The 20069-nt window shown below is 41.1% G+C and overlaps 1 protein-coding gene across 5 annotated transcripts in view; it reads right to left on the bottom strand.

Moving 5' to 3' along the window:
- rfx3 (regulatory factor X, 3 (influences HLA class II expression)) overlaps positions 1-20069 on the bottom strand; it is a 348433-nt gene that overhangs the window by 18755 nt on the left and 309609 nt on the right. For all 5 annotated transcript variants that reach the window (XM_078214298.1, XM_078214299.1, XM_078214297.1 and 2 more), the window contains 2 exons: positions 10756-10964; positions 783-936 (listed from right to left, as the gene is read on the bottom strand). In XM_078214298.1, coding sequence (XP_078070424.1) covers positions 783-936; positions 10756-10964 — 363 coding nt within the window. The remainder of the gene's footprint in view (positions 1-782; positions 937-10755; positions 10965-20069) is intronic.

Below are 20069 nucleotides of genomic sequence, written 5' to 3'. Positions count from 1 at the left end.
TTTTCGCACCCGAAAACGAATGCAACTTGATGGTAAAATCGGGCCCAAAGTCTACCCTACTTCCATCTTTGTAACAACACAAGCCTCCATCCATGTCTCAAGCCCATTTACTGCCAAAATCCACAACCAAGCATTTATCAGCTCTAGTTTCAAACATTCTTGTGATCTCCAGACTGGCCTCCTGTTTGGCATCCTCCATAAACTTTAGTTCATTAAAACTCTGCTGCCTCTTTTCTACCCCACTAAAATCCTGCTCATCATCCCTATCCTTGCTGAACTACATTGGTTCCTGATTCCTCAACATTTCAAATTTTCATCTTCATGTTTAAATCCCTTCACGGTCTCACCCTTTTCTGTTTCTGTAATAACTGTAGCATTTCAGATTTTCCACATTTATGCAGAATGCATTATAGTCGTAAAATGCCATAAAAACATTTTAAAAGATTTACGGGCAGTTCTACTTCCATAACTCTTATAAACTGAAATGATCCTAAAGATAGAAGAAAGAAAATCAATAGAATAGAAAAAAGGAAAAAACATTGGAAGAGTTTCTGAGCATTGTAAGCAGAAGATGGAGGTGTGTCTAAGCACCATGAATCCTTTTTGTACATGAGCTCTCGTATGTGTAATCATCATGGCACAAATATGAAGATGTTCAAATGGGATAGAAAAGGGTATTGGAGGGTTTTTTTTTAGGGAACTATTAAACATACTCAGACATTTTTGTGACAGATGTTTGCAGAATAGTTTTGAAGTTAATAGCAAGCCTTTTGAATTCTTACCTCTCCCATCACTGCTATGGGTGTTTCCCCAGTAGCTTGAGCCACCCTGTGCTCCACCAGATAAAACATATACTCATCATAGAGCAGACGTATCAGATGGAAAGAACCAAAACTTGCTGCACTCCGTAGGGTCAGGTCTCGAATAACCATGGAACTGTTGGAACAATGGAAGCATCAGGCTACGTGATCTTCACTTTCACAAATGGCTAATTAAGTAGTAATTCTAGGTCAGTAGTAAGTGTACCACACGTGTAAAGCTGAATCATATCGATCTCAAACTTCCAAATTCAACCCTTGCTCTGTCTTATCTTGGGTAGCAATGAGGTACTATCATTGATTCACTGTTCCTGAGCTAGGGAGGGGGTAATATCATCCATGATTTCCATTACTAATCAAAGTCCAATAATCCCGTCTGAAAGCTGTGTGAACATGCTGGTTGAGAGAATGAGACTTGGTTGTGATAATCCTTCATGATTGAAAACTGTGCCAATACTCACTATTTAGATTAACAAATAAAGAAAGTTCCTTTGGACGATGGATTAGATGGCTGCTGGCGTATAACCATGCATGTTAATGCTTCCAGAATGTACCAGAAAAAAAGGGATTAAAAAGGGAAAAAAGAACATTGGTCACTTTTGTATGCTGCAGCTCTCTTTAACTGATGAAGTTTAATACTGACATAAACAGTGTACAGTAGTTTAAGACCCAAAATAGTGAGTATGTGTAACTGAATTGTAAGTTTAAAATAAAAAAAATTCCAAAATACAATTTTTCTAGAATTGAGTTTCCATCCTGAATTAAACACAAGTACTTTAAGTACACTTTGGCTTGTATTTAGCTTCCTTTAATAAACAAAAAAAATGATTGGAAGGACAGTAAGAATGAACTTGGAATAACACTGTTATGTCCTCAGGATATCCAAAACACTTTACAACAAAAAAATTACTTTTATAGTGCTGTTACTGTTGCTCAGTTGGTAATAGAACAGCGAATTAGGAATAGCTGACCTTAAAATCATTTTGTGAAGGTTGCCTTGAATAATAAATGTCCTATCTATTTTAATATAGTTTTATCAATAACTAAAGATCTTTTGGCTCTTAACACGACGTCAATACAGTTTTATCCCCAAGTACCTGCCCTTTTTCATACTTTCACTTTTGTATGTAAATGTTAACTAAATGAAACATTCCAATTTTGTGATATAATGCCAATATCTAGATTAGATGTCATGAATATTAAACAGTCTACATCACTTGCAATATGGCATTATTAAGTTTCTTTTGAAATTTGCTGTTGATAGCGTAATTGTATTTTTGCATTTTTTTTGCTAGATGCTAATGAAATTTCTAGTCTAAAGTAAATAGTTTTATACAATATTCTCACAAGAACAAGATCTTTCCTCAGTGCATCTTTATTTAGCAGCTAAAAGAAATGAAATTTAAATGTCAGGCTTAAACGTGGTTCACTTCAATAGTTCCCCAGATGCACTTGGCTAACTTTCAAAAGAACAGTTTTAAATAGGTATTTCCAAGCAACTAATTACATAAAAATATTAGCAGGGCCATGAGCTCAAGGCTGACTATCTCCTGAGCTATGAATGGTGTTTGATGACAGAACACCCAAATGAGAGGAAAACATTAATTGGGAAAGGGGGAGGTTTACTGACTATATGTATATGCAGCACATCTGCAGAATGGAAAATTGGTGCAGAGCACCAAAATTAGTCTTCACTATTAGTGCCTCACCATTGAGAGGTAGAGACCATTAGAACCTACAGCCCATACTGACTCAACAAATCTGTAACAGTACTAGACATAGGTTACCTACCCATTCTCTTGCCACTGCCACTTCACCTTTCTCTTCTGAGTTGAGTGTATGTCCCTAGTTATAGAATTTGTAGCTGTAGGATTACATAGGACACTGGGCACAAAACAGGCCACTGGTAGTGTTTATGTTCCATGCAAGCCTCCTCCCATCTTTCCCTTATCTAAACCTTCAGTGGTAATATTCTATTTTTGGGAACCAGACTGAATACAGAAGGTTCAGAGGGGAGGTGAAAAAGTAAATAAGAGAAGTGAAGGGGGATTTAAAAAAAAAGGGAGATAGTGAGAAAACAGGGAATTATAGATCAGTAAGCCTGAAGTCAGAAGTGGGGGAAATTCTAGATCCATTATCAAAGATTTTATAGCTTAACACTTGGAAAACAGTGGCAGGATTGGACACAGTCAGCATGGATTTATGAAAGGGAAATCGTGCTCGACAAATCTGGAATTTTTCGGGGCGGCATGGTGGCACAGTAGTTAGCACTGCTGCCTCACAGCGCTAGGGATCCGGGTTTGATTCCCGGCTTGGGTCACTGTCTGTGTGGAGTTTGCATGTTCTCCCCGTGTCTGCGTGGGTTTCTTCCAGGTACTCCGGTTTCCTCCCACAATCTGAAAGATGTGCTACTTAGATGCATTGACCCAAACAGGCGCCGGAGTGTGGCAACTAGGGGAATTTCACAGTAACTTAATTGTAGTGTTAATGTAAGCCTTACTTGCAACTAATAAATGAAATAAACTTAATAGAGTTGATGAGGAGGAGCCAGTGGATGTGGTTTATTTGGACTTTTAGAAGGCTTTTGACAAAGTCCCACATAAGAGATTAGCGTGTAAAATTAAAGCACATGGAATTGAGGGTAGTGTATTGAGATGGATAGAAAATTGGTTGGCAGACTGGAAACAAAGAGGAGAAATAAACGAGTCTTTCTCCAAATGGCAGCCAGTAACTAGTGGGGTACCGCAGGGATCAGTGTTGGGACCCAGCTATTCATTATATATATTACAATTTAGATGAGGGAGCAACATGTAATATCTCCAAATTTGCAGATGAGACAAAGTTGGGTGGGAGGGTGAGTTGTGAGGAGGATGCAGAGATCCTTCAGTGTGATTTGGACAAGTTGAGTGAGTGGGAAAATGACTGACAAATGCAGTAATGTTATCCACTTGGACAGCAAAAACGGGAAGGTCGATTACCGTCTGAATGGCCATAAATTAGGCGAGGAGAATGTGCAACGTGACCTGGGTGTCTTCGTACAGTACACCAGTCACTGAAGGTAAGCATGCAGGTGCATGGTATATTGGCCTTGATAGCAAGAGGATTTGAATACAGGAGCAGGGATGGCTTGATGCAATAATACAAGGCCTTGGTGAGGCTACACCCAGAATACTGTGTGCAGTTTTGGTCTCCTTAACCGAGGAAGGGTGTTCTTTCTCTAGAGGGAGTGCAGAGAAGGTTTACCAGACTGATTCCTGGGATGGCAGGACTGAAGTATAAGGCATCAGGGCCAGATGAGATGGCACAATGTGGAGTTGCCAGCGTAGGCATAGTAAGTAGTCTCACAACACCAGGTTAAAGTCCAACAGGTTTATTTGGTAGCACGAGCTTTCAGAGCACCACTTCTTCAACAGGTGAGTGCAGGATTTGTTTCACAGACAGGGCATATATAGACACAAACTCAATTAAAAGATAATGGTTGGAATGCTAGTCTTAACAGGTAATCAAGTCTTTACAGGTGCAGACAATGTGAGTGGAGAGAGGGTTAAGCACAGGTTAAAGAGGTGTGAATTGTCTCCAGCCAGGACAGTTAGTGAGATTTTGCAAGCCCAGGCAAGTCATGGGGGTTACAAATAGTGTGACATGAACCCAAGATCCCAGTTGAGGCTGTCCTCATGTGTGCAGAACTTGGCTATCAGTTTCTGCTCAGCGATTCTGCGTTGTCATGTGTCGTGAAGGCTGCCTTGGAGAATGCTTACCCAAAGATCAGAGGCTGAATGCTTTGACTGCTGAAATGTTCCCCAACTGGGAGGGAACACTCCTGCCTGGTGATTGTCGAGCGGTGTCCATTCATCCGTTGTCGTAGCGTCTGCGTGGTCTCACCAATGTACCATGCCTCGGGACATCCTTCCCTGCAGCGTATCAGGTCGACAACGTTGGCCGAATCGCAAGAGTATGTACCGTGTACCTGGTGGATGGTGTTCTCACGTGAGATGATGGCATCCGTGTCGATGATCCGGCAAGTCTTGCAGAGGTTGCTGTGGCAGGGTTGTGTGGTGTCGTGATCACTGTTCTCCTGAAGGCTGGGTAGTTTGTTGCGTACAATGATCTGTTTGAGGTTGCGCGGTTATCTGAAGGCAAGTAGTGGGGGTGTGGGGATGGCCTTGGTGAGATGTTCGTCTTCATCGATGACATGTTTGAAGGCTCCAGAGAAGATGTTGTAACTTCTCCGCTCCGGGGAAGTACTGGACGACGAAGGGTACTCTGTCTGCCATGTCCCATGTTTGTCTTCTGAGGAGGTCGGTGTGGCTTTTCACTGTGGTGCGTCGGAACTGTCGATCGATGAGTTGAGCGCCATATCCTGCTCTCACGAGGGCGTCTTTCAGCGTCTGTAGGTGTCTGTTGCGATCCTCCTCATCTGAGCAGGTCCTGTGTATACAGAGAGCTTGTCCGTAGGGGATGGCTGCTTTAACGCGTTTAGGGTAGAAGCTGGAAAAGTGGAGCATCGTGAGGTTATCCGTGAAATGCTGAGGTGACCGTCCTTGATGGGAGATGCGTGTGTCCAAGAATGCAACCGATTCTGGAGAGTAGTCCATGGTGAATCTGATGGTGGGATGGAACTTGATGATGCCATCAGGTAGTTGTTTCAGTGACTGTTCACCATGAGTCCAAAGGAAGAAAATGTCATCAATGTATCTAGTGTATAGTGTCGGTGAGATGTGTATTGTCAAGAACCAAGACCCATGTCACACTATCTGTAATCCCCACGACTTGCCTGGGCTTGCAAAATCTCACTAACTGTCCTGTCTGGAGACAATACACAGCTCTTTAACCTGTGCTTAACGCTCTCTCCACTCACATTGTCTGTATCTTTAAGACTTGATTACCTGTAAAGACTCGCATTCCAACCATTATTTTGTAAATTGAGTTTGTGTCTTTATATGCCCTGTTTGTGAATAGAACTCCCACTCACCTGACGAAGCAACAGCACTCTGAAAGCTAGTGGCTTTTGCTACCAAATAAACCTGTTGGACTTTAACCTGGTGTTGTGAGACTTCTTACTGTGTTTACCCCAGTCCAACGCCGGCATCTCTACATCATGGTTGTTATTAGGACCCTTGCTTTTCCTGATATATATTAATAATCCAGACCTTGGTGCACAGGGGATAATTTCAAAGTTTGCAGATGACACAAAACGTGGAAACATTGCAAACTATGAAGAAGGGTGTAAAACTTCAAAAGGACATAGACAAATTGGAGTGAGCAGACAGGTGGCAGGTGAAATTCAATGTGGTGAAATGTGAAGTGATTCATTATGGTAGGAAGAATATGGAGAGACAATATAAAATAAGGAGTACAATTCTTAAGGGTGTGCAGAAACAGAGAGATCTGGGTGTATGTGTGCATAAGTTATTAAAGGTGGCAGGACAGGTGGAGAGTTGTTAATAAAGCATACAGTTCTCTCTCGTGAGTATTCTCTATCTCTCCTTCTCTATGAATGGTATGCTCCGTCTGTATAGTGCACAAGAAACAATACTTTTCACTGTACGCTAACACGTGACAATAATAAATCAAATCAAAAATTAAATCAGTATCCTAGGCTTTAAGGGCGGCAGTGATAACACTGGTTATCACTGCTGCCTCACAGGGCCAGGAACCCTGATTCAATTCCAGCCTTGGGTGGAATTTGCATGTTCTCCCCATGTCTGTGTGGGATTCCTCCGGGTGCTCCGGTTTCCTTCCACAGTACAAAAATGTGCAGGTTAGGTGGATTGGCCATGCTAAATTGCCCCTTAGGATCCCAAGATGTGTAGGTTAAGGGGTTTAAGGGGTAAATACATGGGGTTACAGGAACGGGCTTGTGTGGGATGCTCTGTTGGAGAGTTGGTGCAGACTTGATGGACCGAATGGCCTCCTTCTGCACTGTAAAGATTCTAATAGTGGCATAAAGTACAAGAACAAGGAGGTTATGCTGAACTTTTATAAGGCACTAGTTAGACCTCAGCTGGATTGTGTATCGTTCTGGGTGCCCCACTTTAGAAACTTTAGTGAACACATTAGAGAGAGTGCAAAAGAGGTTTCCAAGAATAGTTCCAGCGATGAGAAATTTCTGTTATGAAGATAAATTGGAGAAGTTGAGACTGTTCTCCTTGGACAGGAGATGAAGAAGAGGAGGCTTGATAGGGTGTTCAAAACCTTGCGGGGACTGGGCCAAGTAGATAGGGAAAAACTGTTCCCACTCGTAAAAGGAAGCAGAATGAGAGGGGACAGATTTAAAGTAATTTGCAAAAGAAGCAAATGCAATGTGAGAAAAAACTTTTCACATGAGTGGTTCAGGCATGGAATGCATTGCCTAGAAGTGTGGTGGAGGCAGGTTCAACTGAGGCAGTCAAAAGGGCATTAGATGATTATTTGAATGGGCCAAATTGCCTTCTACACCACAGCATTTCTGTGATTCTCTGATTTCCTTCTCCCCCATAGGCTTGTCTAGTTTCAACAGCATGATGGCACAATGCTTCCTCACAGAGCCAGAGTTCGATTCCCAGCTTGGGTCACTGTCTATGAGGAGTCTGCATATTCTCCTCATGTCTGCGTGGGTTTACTCTGGGTGGTCCAGTTTCCTCCCACAATCTGAAAGACGTACTAGTTAGGTGCACTGACCATGCTAAATTCTCCCTCAGTGTACCTAAACAGGTGCTGGAGTGTGGCGACCAGGGGATTTTCACAATAACTTTACTACAGTGTTAATGTAAGCCTACTTGTGACTCTAATAAATAAACTTTAAATGCTACTTGCTTCGATCACTTCCTGTGATAGTGAATTCCACATTCTCACCACTCCTTGGGTAAAAAAAAATCTTCTGAACTATTAGATTTCTTGGTGACGGTCCTATATTGATAGCCTCTAGTTATACTCTCTGTATCCACTCTATTGAATCTTTTTATAATTTTAAAGACCTCTATTAGGTCATCCTTTAGCCTTTTTTCAAGAAGGGAAAGAGACTCAGCTCGTCAGTTCTTTCTTGATATGTATACCCACTGATTTCTGGTATCAGCCTTGTAAAACCTCTCTGCACCCTCTTCAGTGTCTCTATATCCTTTTTATATGACAACCAGATCTGTATGCAGTACTCTTAAGTGTGGTCAAATAAGGTTTGATGCACATATAGCATAACTTCCCTACTTTCCAATTTGATTCCTCTAGAAAGAAAGCCAAGCACCCCCCCCCCCCCCTCAACCCCTAATCTTCCTGTGGCACTCTGTGATTACTAAACCTGTTGGACTTTAACCTGGTGTTGTTAAACTTCTTACTGCACTCTGTGATGCACAGAGTGCGGAGATTCATTCAGGTAAGTACACCCAAAAAACGTGTGGGAAAATCTCCTGTTTTCTCATCCATTAGGCACTTAATTTTTTTTGGGAGAGTCCTGGCCCTAGTGTTTTGTTTGTTTCATTTATGGCCTTGATAACCTAGGGCGCAACTTTTAGTAATCGATGCATTTGCACTTTGAGATCCCATTTTTCCTTTACCCATCTAGACTTGCACCCTCCAGTTAATAAGTGACCTCCCTAATCATCCTACCAAAATGTACTACCTCATATTTATTTGCGTTGAACATCGTTTGCCAATTATTTGCCCATTTTACAGGTTTATTCCTGAAATTTATTGCAGTTATATCAAATGATTTATGAGGATTGAGTTTATTTGTTCTTCTAAGATTCTCAGGTCTGCCTCGAGCTCTCTTTTCTCCAACAGACACAACAGAAAAATTCTTGTATTTCAAAGTAGTTGAAGTACGTGAAGTACTTTGAGAGGTTATTGAGAGACCAGATAAGGCACTACATAAATACAAGCTGCTCTTTTCATATAAATATAAACATCTGGAGAGTCCTCAGTCTCTCCTCATAACTCAGGTAGCCTAATCCCTGTCAGGTTAGCCATTCTGCTCTGTAACCACTCCAGAGCCATGATATCCTTATTCGGAAGGCTCAGGAACAGCACTTACCACTAGACAATAACTGAGCATTTCAGCATATAAATTCACTAAATTACAATACAAGTCAAAGAATAGGCTTATATGAAAGCCTTGAGCTCAAGTAAGTACATTTTATTTTGTATTTGTTTTCTTGTAATTTAAGTGCTGTGATTTACAAATTATCTCAGGTGCAACTTCCTTTTCATACTTTTGGTTTATACTTGTAGTTTTGTCTACATAATGCTCAGTTAGTCTTGGTTCAATGTGATATATAATACAGTAAATCCTCACTGAAAGCAGGGTTCCCTTTGTTAAAATCACGACCATGTGAAATGACTTTACATGAATTACTGGTTTCTACAGGAATCAATGTTAAAACTGTAGCTAGGCTCTGTAGGAACTTCCCTACACTATACATGGGCGGCACGGTAGCACAGTGGTTAGCACTGCTGCTTCACAGCTCCAGGGTCCTGGGTTCGATCCCCGGCTTGGGTCACTGTCTGTGTGGAGTTTGCACATTCTCCTCGTGTCTGCATGGGTTTCCTCCGGGTGCTCCGGTTTCCTCCCACAGTCCAAAGATGTGTGGGTTAGGTTGATTGGCCATGCTAAAATTGCCCCTTAGTGTCCTGGGATGCATAGATTAGTGGGTAAATATGTAGGGATAGATTAGAGGGATTAGTGGGTAGGATATGGGGGTAGGGCCTGGGTGGGATCGTGGTCGGTGCAGACTCGATGGGCTGAATGGCCTCTTTCTGCACTGTAGGGTTTCTAAGATTTCTAAGATACCCTCTAATTATGAATATTCAACATTGCTAAATTCCTGTGTTGGTAAATTAAATATATTTTCAAACTTATTTTATTTTAAAAGTTAAAAGAAAACTTTCCACTTACATACCTCCTGCCAGTTTTGGATCCTGCTTCCCGAAATTCTCACTCCCTGATCCTCTTCCTGCAGATCCTCTTCCTCCCCAACCGTCCGAGTTGTGATCTCTCCCTTACCCCAACACTCTGAGTTGTGGCCTCCAACCCTTCCCAATCCACCCTCTGGTCAAACCTCTCTTGCCACTTCCCTTCTCTTGGACAGCTGTTCTTGTTTTAAGATCCAGCTCCAATCCAAAGCCAGAGCTCTGATGTTGTGAGAGTGAGAGTCCCAATGGTGCAGAAATGCCGAGCTGGGGCTACTACAATCAGTTTTATTTTAATTCCCCCACTTGCTGCTTCACGAGCTTAGGAGATGAGCAGTAAGGCAGAAGCATTTTATTAAAAAATCAGCTCAGCATTTCTGCACCATTGGGATTCACACTCACAACATTGGAGCTCTGTCTTTGGATTGAAGCTGGATCCTCAAAGGGGACTCAGGTCCATGAGAGGGAAGTGTCGAGCATGTGATTCAGGGAGAGGTTTGGCCAGAAGGTGGGAGCGGGTGGGGGTTCAGATAGGGTACAGGGTACAACACACAGCAGGTAGGGGAAAGACAACAACTCAAGGAGCAGGAAGGGGAAGAGCCCACAACCTGAGCAGCGGGGAGGGCGAGAGCTCACAACCCGGGGAGTTGGGAGGGAGAGAGCCTGCAACCTGGGGAGCGGGAGAGCTTGCAACTCAGAGAGCTGGGAGGGGGAGATTCCGTAATCTAGGGAGCAGGAAGGAGTACAGCCCAAAACCTGGGCAGTGGGGAGGGGAAGAGCTGCAACCCAGAGGTCAGGAGGGGAGAGGTTACTTCAAAATGGCGCCAATCGGGTCTCGCGGGAAGCAACTTAAAACTATTCTTGCGAAGCTCAACAAGATTACGGCCACATTAACTTACCAATGTTAAAGCTAAACTACTTTAAATGGGACAACAAGTGATTAACTTCTGCTTTGCACCCATCTCAGGTGGCATGTCTATTATCACTTTTCTAGTTTATTTTGTGTCAGATCATTCACACCACTGCAACATTTCCTTTTTCTGTTTTCCAAACCTACCTGTAAAAGGACCACTTGAGCAGGAATTGACGGGCAGCTTTGGGAAAACTAGGACTTCCTTCATATGGCTTCAACACCTGTGTTACCACATTATCAAGCCAAGTAGCCCATTGCTCCAGGGTACTCTGTTGCTGGAGAGTCATCTTGAAGTCATGTTCCAGTCTTTGTACAGTGCTGTCATCACATTGACATACCCAGGAAGCCTGCTCCTGTCAAAGCATAAGAAACACTGAGTTTGTGTGCATTATCGTCTAGTAGTAGCAAACAGCTAGGCACACCAGGATGAAAAAAGCCTTAGCACTCTTGTAGACTTGAACATGATATGAAGCTGGCAAAAAAAAAATATTTACACTGTGCTTTTCATGACCACCAGACGTCTCAACACACTTTACAGCCATTTTTGAAGTGTAGTCACTGTTAATAAAGCAGCCAATTTGCACATGACAAATTTCCACAAACAGCAATGTGTTAATGACCAGATAATCTCTTCTTGTGATGTTGATTGAGGGAAAAATATTGGCCAAGTCACCAAGACCTGTACCTACATGGTGCCCAAGACTGCACCAAAAACTTCCTCCTCTTGCTGAAGCAGGGTCTGGCATTGGGAAAACAGCAAAGTCTTCCAGCATGACTTGAGCAAGTTATCATGAGCTAAAGAGTTGAGGGCAGTCTTCCACCCAATGATAAGAATGATAAGTAATTTTTAATTTCATTTTAAACATTTAAAAGCAGTTATGCTACTTTTAAACTCTTAAAAACTTTTAACACCTTTGGAACAGTTTCCAAAAATGTATGAACTTTAAAATACTGAGACAGAGGAAGAGTAGGGAGAGACAAAGATAGGGAGGGGGATGGTTACAGAGAAAGACAGGTGTGCCTAAGTTCCAGGGCAAGTCCCTCTGGCCTTGGTTTTGTCTAAATCTCCAGTGTGCCGAGGGCTGTCCCTTGGGTATCATTGCCACCAGTTCATTTACTCAACACTGGCTTCTCAGTGCTTCTGACAAAGACGTCAGAAAAAGCACTTGATGGGAGGGGATAAAGACAGCGAAACCATCTTAGATTTTGCCGTGTCCTCCCCACTCATCGAGTACTGTTTCCAACATTGGTAGAACTCAGACTTTATTTGTGATCCTTTTGTATTCACGACAGTGAATCATGAAGAGCTGTGATTTTATTGCTGATAAATCATGCCTTGAAAATGCAAGGCCATTTAAATTTATTTCTCACTAATTTAGTCCTTCTTTGCTGATGTATGCCTGTGATTATCAGCCTTAACTCATCGCATATGAAGTTGTCATGTAATATTGTTATATTATTTCAATATGATTTAGGAACTATAGTTGATGTATACGTATACAGAAGTATTCAGACTGTCACATCACTCACCACTGCATCAGTCAGAGTACAGAGCAACAATAGGAAAGGGAAGTCCAGTTCAGTAGCAATGAAGCAAACGACGGTGTTCTAAGTAACATTTAAATGGCTACTGCAATTTTCCAAACCACTAGACAAATTAATATAAGCTCTTTGAACGTCAGCATTGCTACTTCCAGTTTAAATAATGATTTTGATGTCACAGAAGCGTACACAAGAGGCGGAAGAACTGATCGTGATCAGGAATTGTTAACCTTTACAAGGGGTGAGATTTTACAGCCCAGTGTTGGTGTTTTTGAAGGCAGGGAGGCTCAGAAACTTAGCGCATGACTTGCAGATGACTTACCATGTGCCCCCCAACCTGTAACCCATTTTACGGGCTGCGATGAGATGTCAGATGGCCAGCCTGTCCTTGGGCCTATTTCTGGCTGAAGATGGCAGCCTACTGGATGCTGTCTGAAAGCAACAGTAACAAGATCCTCAAGCCCAAAGCTAGAGGAGAAAGAAGCAAAGTTTCACGGATTTTGGCTGTTGACTCTTTGACCCACTCTGGGAACCATACAGATCCCCTAGAATGCAGGGCTATTTGGACAAACCCTTAAATCATGCTTTTTCTGACTTCCATTATGGTACCCAACTGACAGTGATTGAGAAAATTGAGATGAAAGATCAGTACTGCCACCACCTATCTCATTAAGATAGAAGACCTAGCTGAATGGCAGAGCAGACTTGAGGGTCTACTCCTGCTCCTATTTCCTATGTTCCATCTGTTCCTATGAATATTGGTCCTGCATTTACTCTAGTCTCAGGCAGAGACATGGGATTAGGATCTCCACCTCTTTTTCCTCTTCACCTAATCTGGGAATGCACATTTTCCAGCTGTAGTGTTGAGGAATATCTATTCTAATAATAAAATCATAGGAACATAAAAAGTTGGAGCAGGAGTAGGTCATTTGGCCCCTTGCACTTGCCCCACCACTCAATAAGGTCACGGTTGATCTGATTGCAGCCTGAACTCCACTTCCTGCTTGCCTTCCATAACCTCAATTCCCTTTTCAATTAAAAATCCGTCTAACTCAGCCTTGAATATGTTCAATGACCCAGCCTCAACTACTCTCCAGAAAAAAAAATTCCTTAAGATAATGACCCTCGGAGAGAAGACATTCCTTCTCATCCCCATTTTAAATGGGAGATCACTTATTTTGAAGTTGTCTCCCCTAGTTCTAGGTTCCCCCACGAGGGAAATATCCTCTTAGCATCTACCCTATCAAGCCCCCTTATAAGATCACCTCTTATCCTACCCAACTCTAATGATTATAGGCTCAATTTGCTCAACTGTTCCTCATTAAAAAAAAAACTCCTTCATCCCAGGAATCAATCTGATGAGCCTTCTCCGAACTGCTTCCAAAGGAAGTATACCTTTCCTTAAATATTATGGTGATGGTAGTGAAGAACAGATTGAGCAGAAGAAATTAAAATACAAACAATCTCCTAATAATTTCAGGAGGCTTTGTATAACATTCCTCCATCAACCAATACCATCAGAAAGCAGATTAACTAGTCATTCATCTTATTTGCTGTTGTTGGATCATTACCGTGGAGAAACTGGTTGGTGGATTTGCCAGTGACAACAAAATTCAAAAATAATTCAACAGATTCAAATCAGTTTGAGATATCCTGAGAAGTTGACAAGCATGCTTACTCTTAGTTTAATTATTTTGTTGTGTAACAACTTTGTCAGAGAACTGCAAATTAACTCTTGTATAACAAGTTTTAACAGATCCTTTAGTTCAGTAAAGGGTCCCTAATGGTATTAACGCTACAGTATTACAATAGGTTTGACAATCAGTTTGGTTCATTTCCAATAGGAACTTTTTACTAGGTATCAGCTCCATTATTTTTGGATTAAATTTAGATTGCATATAGTTATACCACTATTGCCAGTCAGAACAGAGATGATTGGTAAGAGTTCAGTCAGCAATCCTGTAAATAAGAGATTGATTTTACACACATAATTTGTGTGTAACTATCCTCCACTCACTGCATTTTGCTGGACGGCCCACAGGAGACATTGCAGCAGCTTCGTTGGGTTGTTTGTTATAGTTTGTAAAGAGTCTTTTTTAAATATACTCGTATATTGTTTGCTGCAGTGTGTTATTTAAACAGATTCTGCTGAATAAATAGACTTTGTTTGATGTATGTTTAATGTTTGCTGTGCGCTCTGCCATAGCTCCCACTCCAACTAATTAGCTGACATGGTGGTGTTCATGGGCACGCTGCTACATTTATTATTTTTAGTGGGCTCGAGGTGCTGTGAAGACATCCGGTTCACAGTCCTCTGCTTAATGTCTCTTTGTAATCACCCAGAAGGATTTGCATAACTGGTGTCCAGGGAGAGGTTTTCTATTCTCATTACAAGTGCAAGCCAACTTTGTGAAGAATCAGAGGTTCGAACGTAAAACCTACCAAATAATAAGATACAAGATAATTCTTCGCAGGTGAATGTATTGGAACACAAAAACACTGCCTCACCCCTGCCCGAAATTTTTCTATTTTGTTGAAAGGTGAATTCTTGTTTTCGTCAAGATGAGGAATGTCAATGTTGGAGAATGGAATGCATTTTTGCCTCTGTATCCATTGTCTGCAATGGACAAGGATAAAATATTTAGATATGAAATAATGCTTTCTCTACACTGCCTCAACAATGCGCTCAAACTGCTGAGAAGGATATTTTCTATTGTACCAGTATGATATCTCTGACCAAAATGATCAATTTAATGGTAACTTGTGCTCAACTGCGAACTGTTTAATGCTGCTCGCAACAACTACTAAGAATTGTTTTCGACTGATCAAATTCAATTCACATAAATGCTTACAACTAGGAGAGAGGGTAGACCTTTGCACAATCTGTCTGTTTGTGGTTTTACAAATGAGTACAGGTTATGTTTTTATCACACGTGACCTTAAAAAAGTTTTGAGCTCAGTTAGATTCCATAATCATATCTGGCCCAGTATTCTCAAGTGTTAAACACAAAAGAATTTATAGTACCCACTCATGGATGTTTTTAATTTTGATGTAGTTGTACAAAAGGTTGTGGCATTGATCCATAAATAATTTGATTCCACTATGAATATGACGTTGCTACAACCACTGACTACTTCGTCTTATTTTAGGGCACTTAATTACTCTAAACTTGCTGCCTTGTCAAAAGTCAACAAGTACTCTTATTAATTAAGTGGTACAAAAGTGCTTTCAGATGTTGTAAATAATAGCAACACCACCGTTGTCATGTATTGCAATACCCACAGTGTTGGCTCCAATTAGCTTATGACACAATAGAACAGAATCCATGTAATTACAATCAAAAAGGGACCCAGGGGATGGATCTCTAGAGGTTCTTTGCAGAAAAGAACTGGGAGCTATGCTGACAAGCCAGGCAAACCTTTGGTAAATGCATTTTAAGAGGCAAGACAATCTAGGAAGAGTACTTCTTAGTACTCTTCGTTTTGTTATGTTAGATTATAATTAACCTATCTAAATCTATTTTGACATATTTTAGAGTTTTGCCGCCATGAAAATCTTCAAGCAGGGTGTACCATCCCTGCATGGCATTCCGAGAGACAGCAAGTGCCAAACACAAAAGAATTTATAGTTCTAACAATGCAATTCTTATTCAAAGGCAGTTTGATAAAAAGCTGTGGCATTAAATCATGAACTATTTTATTCCACTATAAATTTGATGTTGCTACAACCAACGACTATTTATTGTATTATTTTGGGACCCTGAGTATTCTAAATGTGTTGCTTGTGAATTGATCAGGAGTGCCTTCTGATGATATAAATAATAATTACACTAGCGTACTCCCATTGTCAATGGTGAGGGAGGTTGCAACCTCTGCAGCAATTCCAAAGTTGAGAAAGGGATGAACCCATAACTGAGATAATTAAAGTGTCCTCAAAAGTTTTTTTGCAGGCAACAAGATTTATACATTTCTAAAAATACTGAGAAATGTCAAGTATAATGTTATTTTCCAACATTTAAAAAGGAACATTTAAATGAAATGCAGATTTATCTTATCCAATAAGGAGTAACTCTGTTTCATTCAGAGTTAACTTAACAAACAACTAAATGAATGTTTGACTTAGTAAGTTGAAACATACAAAAAAAAAGATTTTTCTCATCATTAACATTAATTTCCAGAAAAGCAACAGTGCCATGAACTGGGTGTGCTGACCCTCCACAGCTGATTCTCTGATCTATGCTCATGTCAAGCTGGGTTTAACTTACTGAACAGCAGTGTGGTGAATGTGAACTTGGGCAAAGCATTTAATAAAAATAGACCGCTGCTTAAATAAGGAATTGAAAAGCATGTTTTTGTGAGATGAGGCTCCCAGAGGGGAGCCATGATTGACAGGATCATTAATTGGAGAACCAGATACAGAGGTCAGTGTGCCTGCTTTGTGGCGCTTCCCGTTTCCTGATAATTAATTTTAATGACAGGGAAACTGCAAGTGCCATGATCTGGATGGGCATTGATCTAAAGTTCCTTTCAGGAGTGAAACCTCAAGTTCTACCGGAGGGGGATTTTAGACTTGATGCCAAAGCAGAAGGAAGATAAATAATGGTTTGTGCATGTGATGAATATGACTTATTAACAATGAGCCAAGCTAGACAAATATAATTACTTTTTCCCTGTTCTACTTTCTTGTACGACTGGTTCTATACATCAAACACTGACATTGAGAACTTCGTTATTCATAATGATGGAAGGTTCAACATTACAGAACGTAATTCAAAAAGAATGAAATCTCAAGAATAAACAATGAATTCAGGCAGAACTATTTGACAGGAAGAGGAAATAAGAATATTCAGTAAAATTTCCCATTCAAATTGTGCCACTTGCTAATTCCCATTATGGGATATTTCACGAGAAGCAAGAGTAGTCTTTAAATAAACTAAATACATTGGCCATGAATTTCTGCTGTGTGCACATTTAGCAATCTGGCGTTTGGCTTTAGAATTAAATTTTTCATTACATTTCTGCTCAAGCTCATTTGCATTTTGCAGAATGTAAAATCTTCCACGAAGCAGTGCAATGGGACAGCGTGTTAAAATGTTCAGAAAAGATAGGAAAGGGGGAAGGTTGGCAGTATTAATTAAGGTGAAAATTGCAGTGCTGGAGAAAGAAAGTTGTCCCAGAAAGGTCAGAGACAGAGGGAGAAATTCTCTTGTTCCACCCGCCATGGGAATTGTAGCGGGCAGGGGCAGGCCACGCAAAGGTCCGTTGACCTCGGGCGGGATTCTCCGGTTTTGGGGCGAGTGCGGCCGGAGAATCCCACCCAGAATCTATTTGGCTAGAGGTAAGGAACAAAAAGATGTGATTACATTGCCTGGTGTAGTTTACAGGCCACAAACTACTGAGAAAGGTGTAATGGAACAAATTTGCAAGGAAATTATGGAGATGTGCAAGAATTATAGAGTAGGGATATTAATGTCCAGAGAGACTTGCATATGGACTGGAATAGCCCTAGTGTATAGGGCAGAGAGAGGGAAAAATTCCTAGAGTGTGTTCAGGAAAATTTTCTACATCTATATGTTTCCAGTCCAACAACATAGAAAGCCATTGCTAGACAGAGTCATAGAGGTTTACAAGCATGGAAACAAGCCCTTTGGCCCAACTTGTCCATGCCGCCCTTTTTAAAAAAAAACCCCATAGCTAATCCCAATTGCCCGCATTTGGCCCATATCCCTCTATACCCATCGTACCCATGTAACTATCTAAATGCTTTTTAAAAGACAAAATTGTACCCACCTCTACTACTACCTCTGGCAGCTCATTCCAGACACTCACCACCCTCTGTGTGAAAAAATTGCCCCTCTGGACACTTTTGCATCTCTTCCCTCTCACCTTAAACCTATGCCCCCTAGTTTTAGACTCCCCTACCTTTGGGAAAAGATATTGACTATCTAGCTGATCTGTGCCCCTCATTATTTTATAGACCTCTATAAGATCACCCCAAGCCTCCTAGCTGATTCTTAGAAATGAGGTCAACCATGTAGATCAAGTGTCAGTTGGGGGACATTTAGGTGACAGTAATAATTGTATCATAACGTTTAGGTTTGCTATGGAAAAAGACAAGGAAAGATACAGAGTAAGATTAACTAGGGAACTTCAACGGGGTAAGAATGGATAGCCAGGTAAACAGGCTGCCTTTAAAGAGGAGATACTTTGAGTACTGTCAAGGTATATTCTCATGAAGGGGAAAGATAGGACAAATCAGAGCTCCCTGGACAGCAGGAGGATGATACAACTGAGAACCAGGCTGAATATAGGTGAGAAGTGAAAAAGCAAATAGGAAATGCAAAGAGAGATTAGGAGACTGGCAGCATTATAAAAGGGAATCCAAAAGTCTTCTATAGGCATATAAATAGTAGAAGGATGGTAAAAAGAGGAGTGGGGCCAATTAGAGTTCAAAAAGGGGATTTACACATGGAGGCATGGGGCACATCGAGCTATTAAATGAAGAAGCATCTGTATGTACCAATAAAGATGCTGCTGAACAGGTCATGATGAAAGATGAGGTCATTCAGACACTTGAAGAGATTAAAATTGATAAGGAGGTGGTATTTGAAAGGCTCTCTCTACTTAAAAGTTGATAATGCATTAAGACAAGATGAGATACATCCTGTTTGATTTGATTTATTATTGTCACATGTATCAGTATACAGTGAAAAGTATTGTTTCTTGCGCTATACAGAAAAAGCATACCGTTCATAGAGAAGGAAACGAGAGAGTGCAGAATGTACTGTCATAGCCATAGCTGGGGTGTGGAGAAAGATCAATTAATGCGAGGTAGGTCCATTCAAATGTCTGTTGGCATCAGGGAAGAAGCTGTTCTTGAGTTAGTTGGTACATGACCTCAGACTTTTGTATCTTTTCCCCAATGGAAGAATGTGGAAGAGAGTATGTCCAGATTGTGTGGGGACCTTAATTATGCTGCTGCTTTGCCGAGGCAGCGGGAAGTGTAGACAGAGTCAATGGATGGGAGGCTGGTTTGCATGATAGATTAGGGTACATTCACAACCTTTTGTAGTTTCTTGCGGTCTTGGGCAGAACAGGAGCCATACCAAGCTATGATACAACCAGAAAGAATGCTTTCTATGGTGCATCTGTAAAGGTTGGTGAGTCGTAGGTGACATGCGAAATTTCCTTAGTCTTGTGAGGAAGTAGAGGCGTTGCTGGGCTTTCTTAACTATAATGTCCATGAATATGGGGGATCCAAGAATACTGAGAGAAGAAAGACTGGAAACGGCAAAAGCACTGGCCATAATTTTCCAGTCTTCATTGGACTCAGGACTGATGCCAGTGAACTGGCTGCCAATCTCTTATTTACTTTTTGCTTCCCCTCTGAATCTTCTATATTCAGCCTGGTTCTCGTTTGTACAATCCACCTGACATCTGTTGCAAGTGGACCTTTTCTTCTTCATCTTAATCGTGATCTCTTCTGTAATCCAGGGAGCTTTTGTTTAACCTACCTTTCCCCTTTGTGGGATCATAGCTTGACTGCCCAAAATATCTGTCCACACCCTTGTTCAAAAAAGGGCGCAAAGATTAGCTCAGCAGCAACAGGCCAGTCAGTTAACTTCAGTGTTGGAGAAGCTTCGAGAAATGATTAATTAGGACATAATTAATAGTCACTTGGGTGAAAGAGGGTTAATTAAGGAAAGGCAGCATGGATTTGTTATGGAAAAATTGTGTTTAATTAACTTGTTTTTGACAAGGTAACGGAGAAGGTTGATGAGAGTAATGCTGTTGATGTGGTGATTTAGACTTCCAAACGGCATTTGATAAAGTGCTGTACAACCGACCTGTGAGCAAAATTATAGCTCATGGAATAAAAGGGGCAGTAGTGACATGGATAGATAATTGGCTGAGTA

The sequence above is a fragment of the Mustelus asterias genome, chromosome 6, assembly GCF_964213995.1.
Source record: "Mustelus asterias chromosome 6, sMusAst1.hap1.1, whole genome shotgun sequence".
Taxonomy (NCBI): Eukaryota; Metazoa; Chordata; class Chondrichthyes; order Carcharhiniformes; family Triakidae; genus Mustelus; species Mustelus asterias.
Note: the sequence above shows the minus strand (reverse complement) of the source record. Positions and strands in the feature narration are given on the sequence as shown.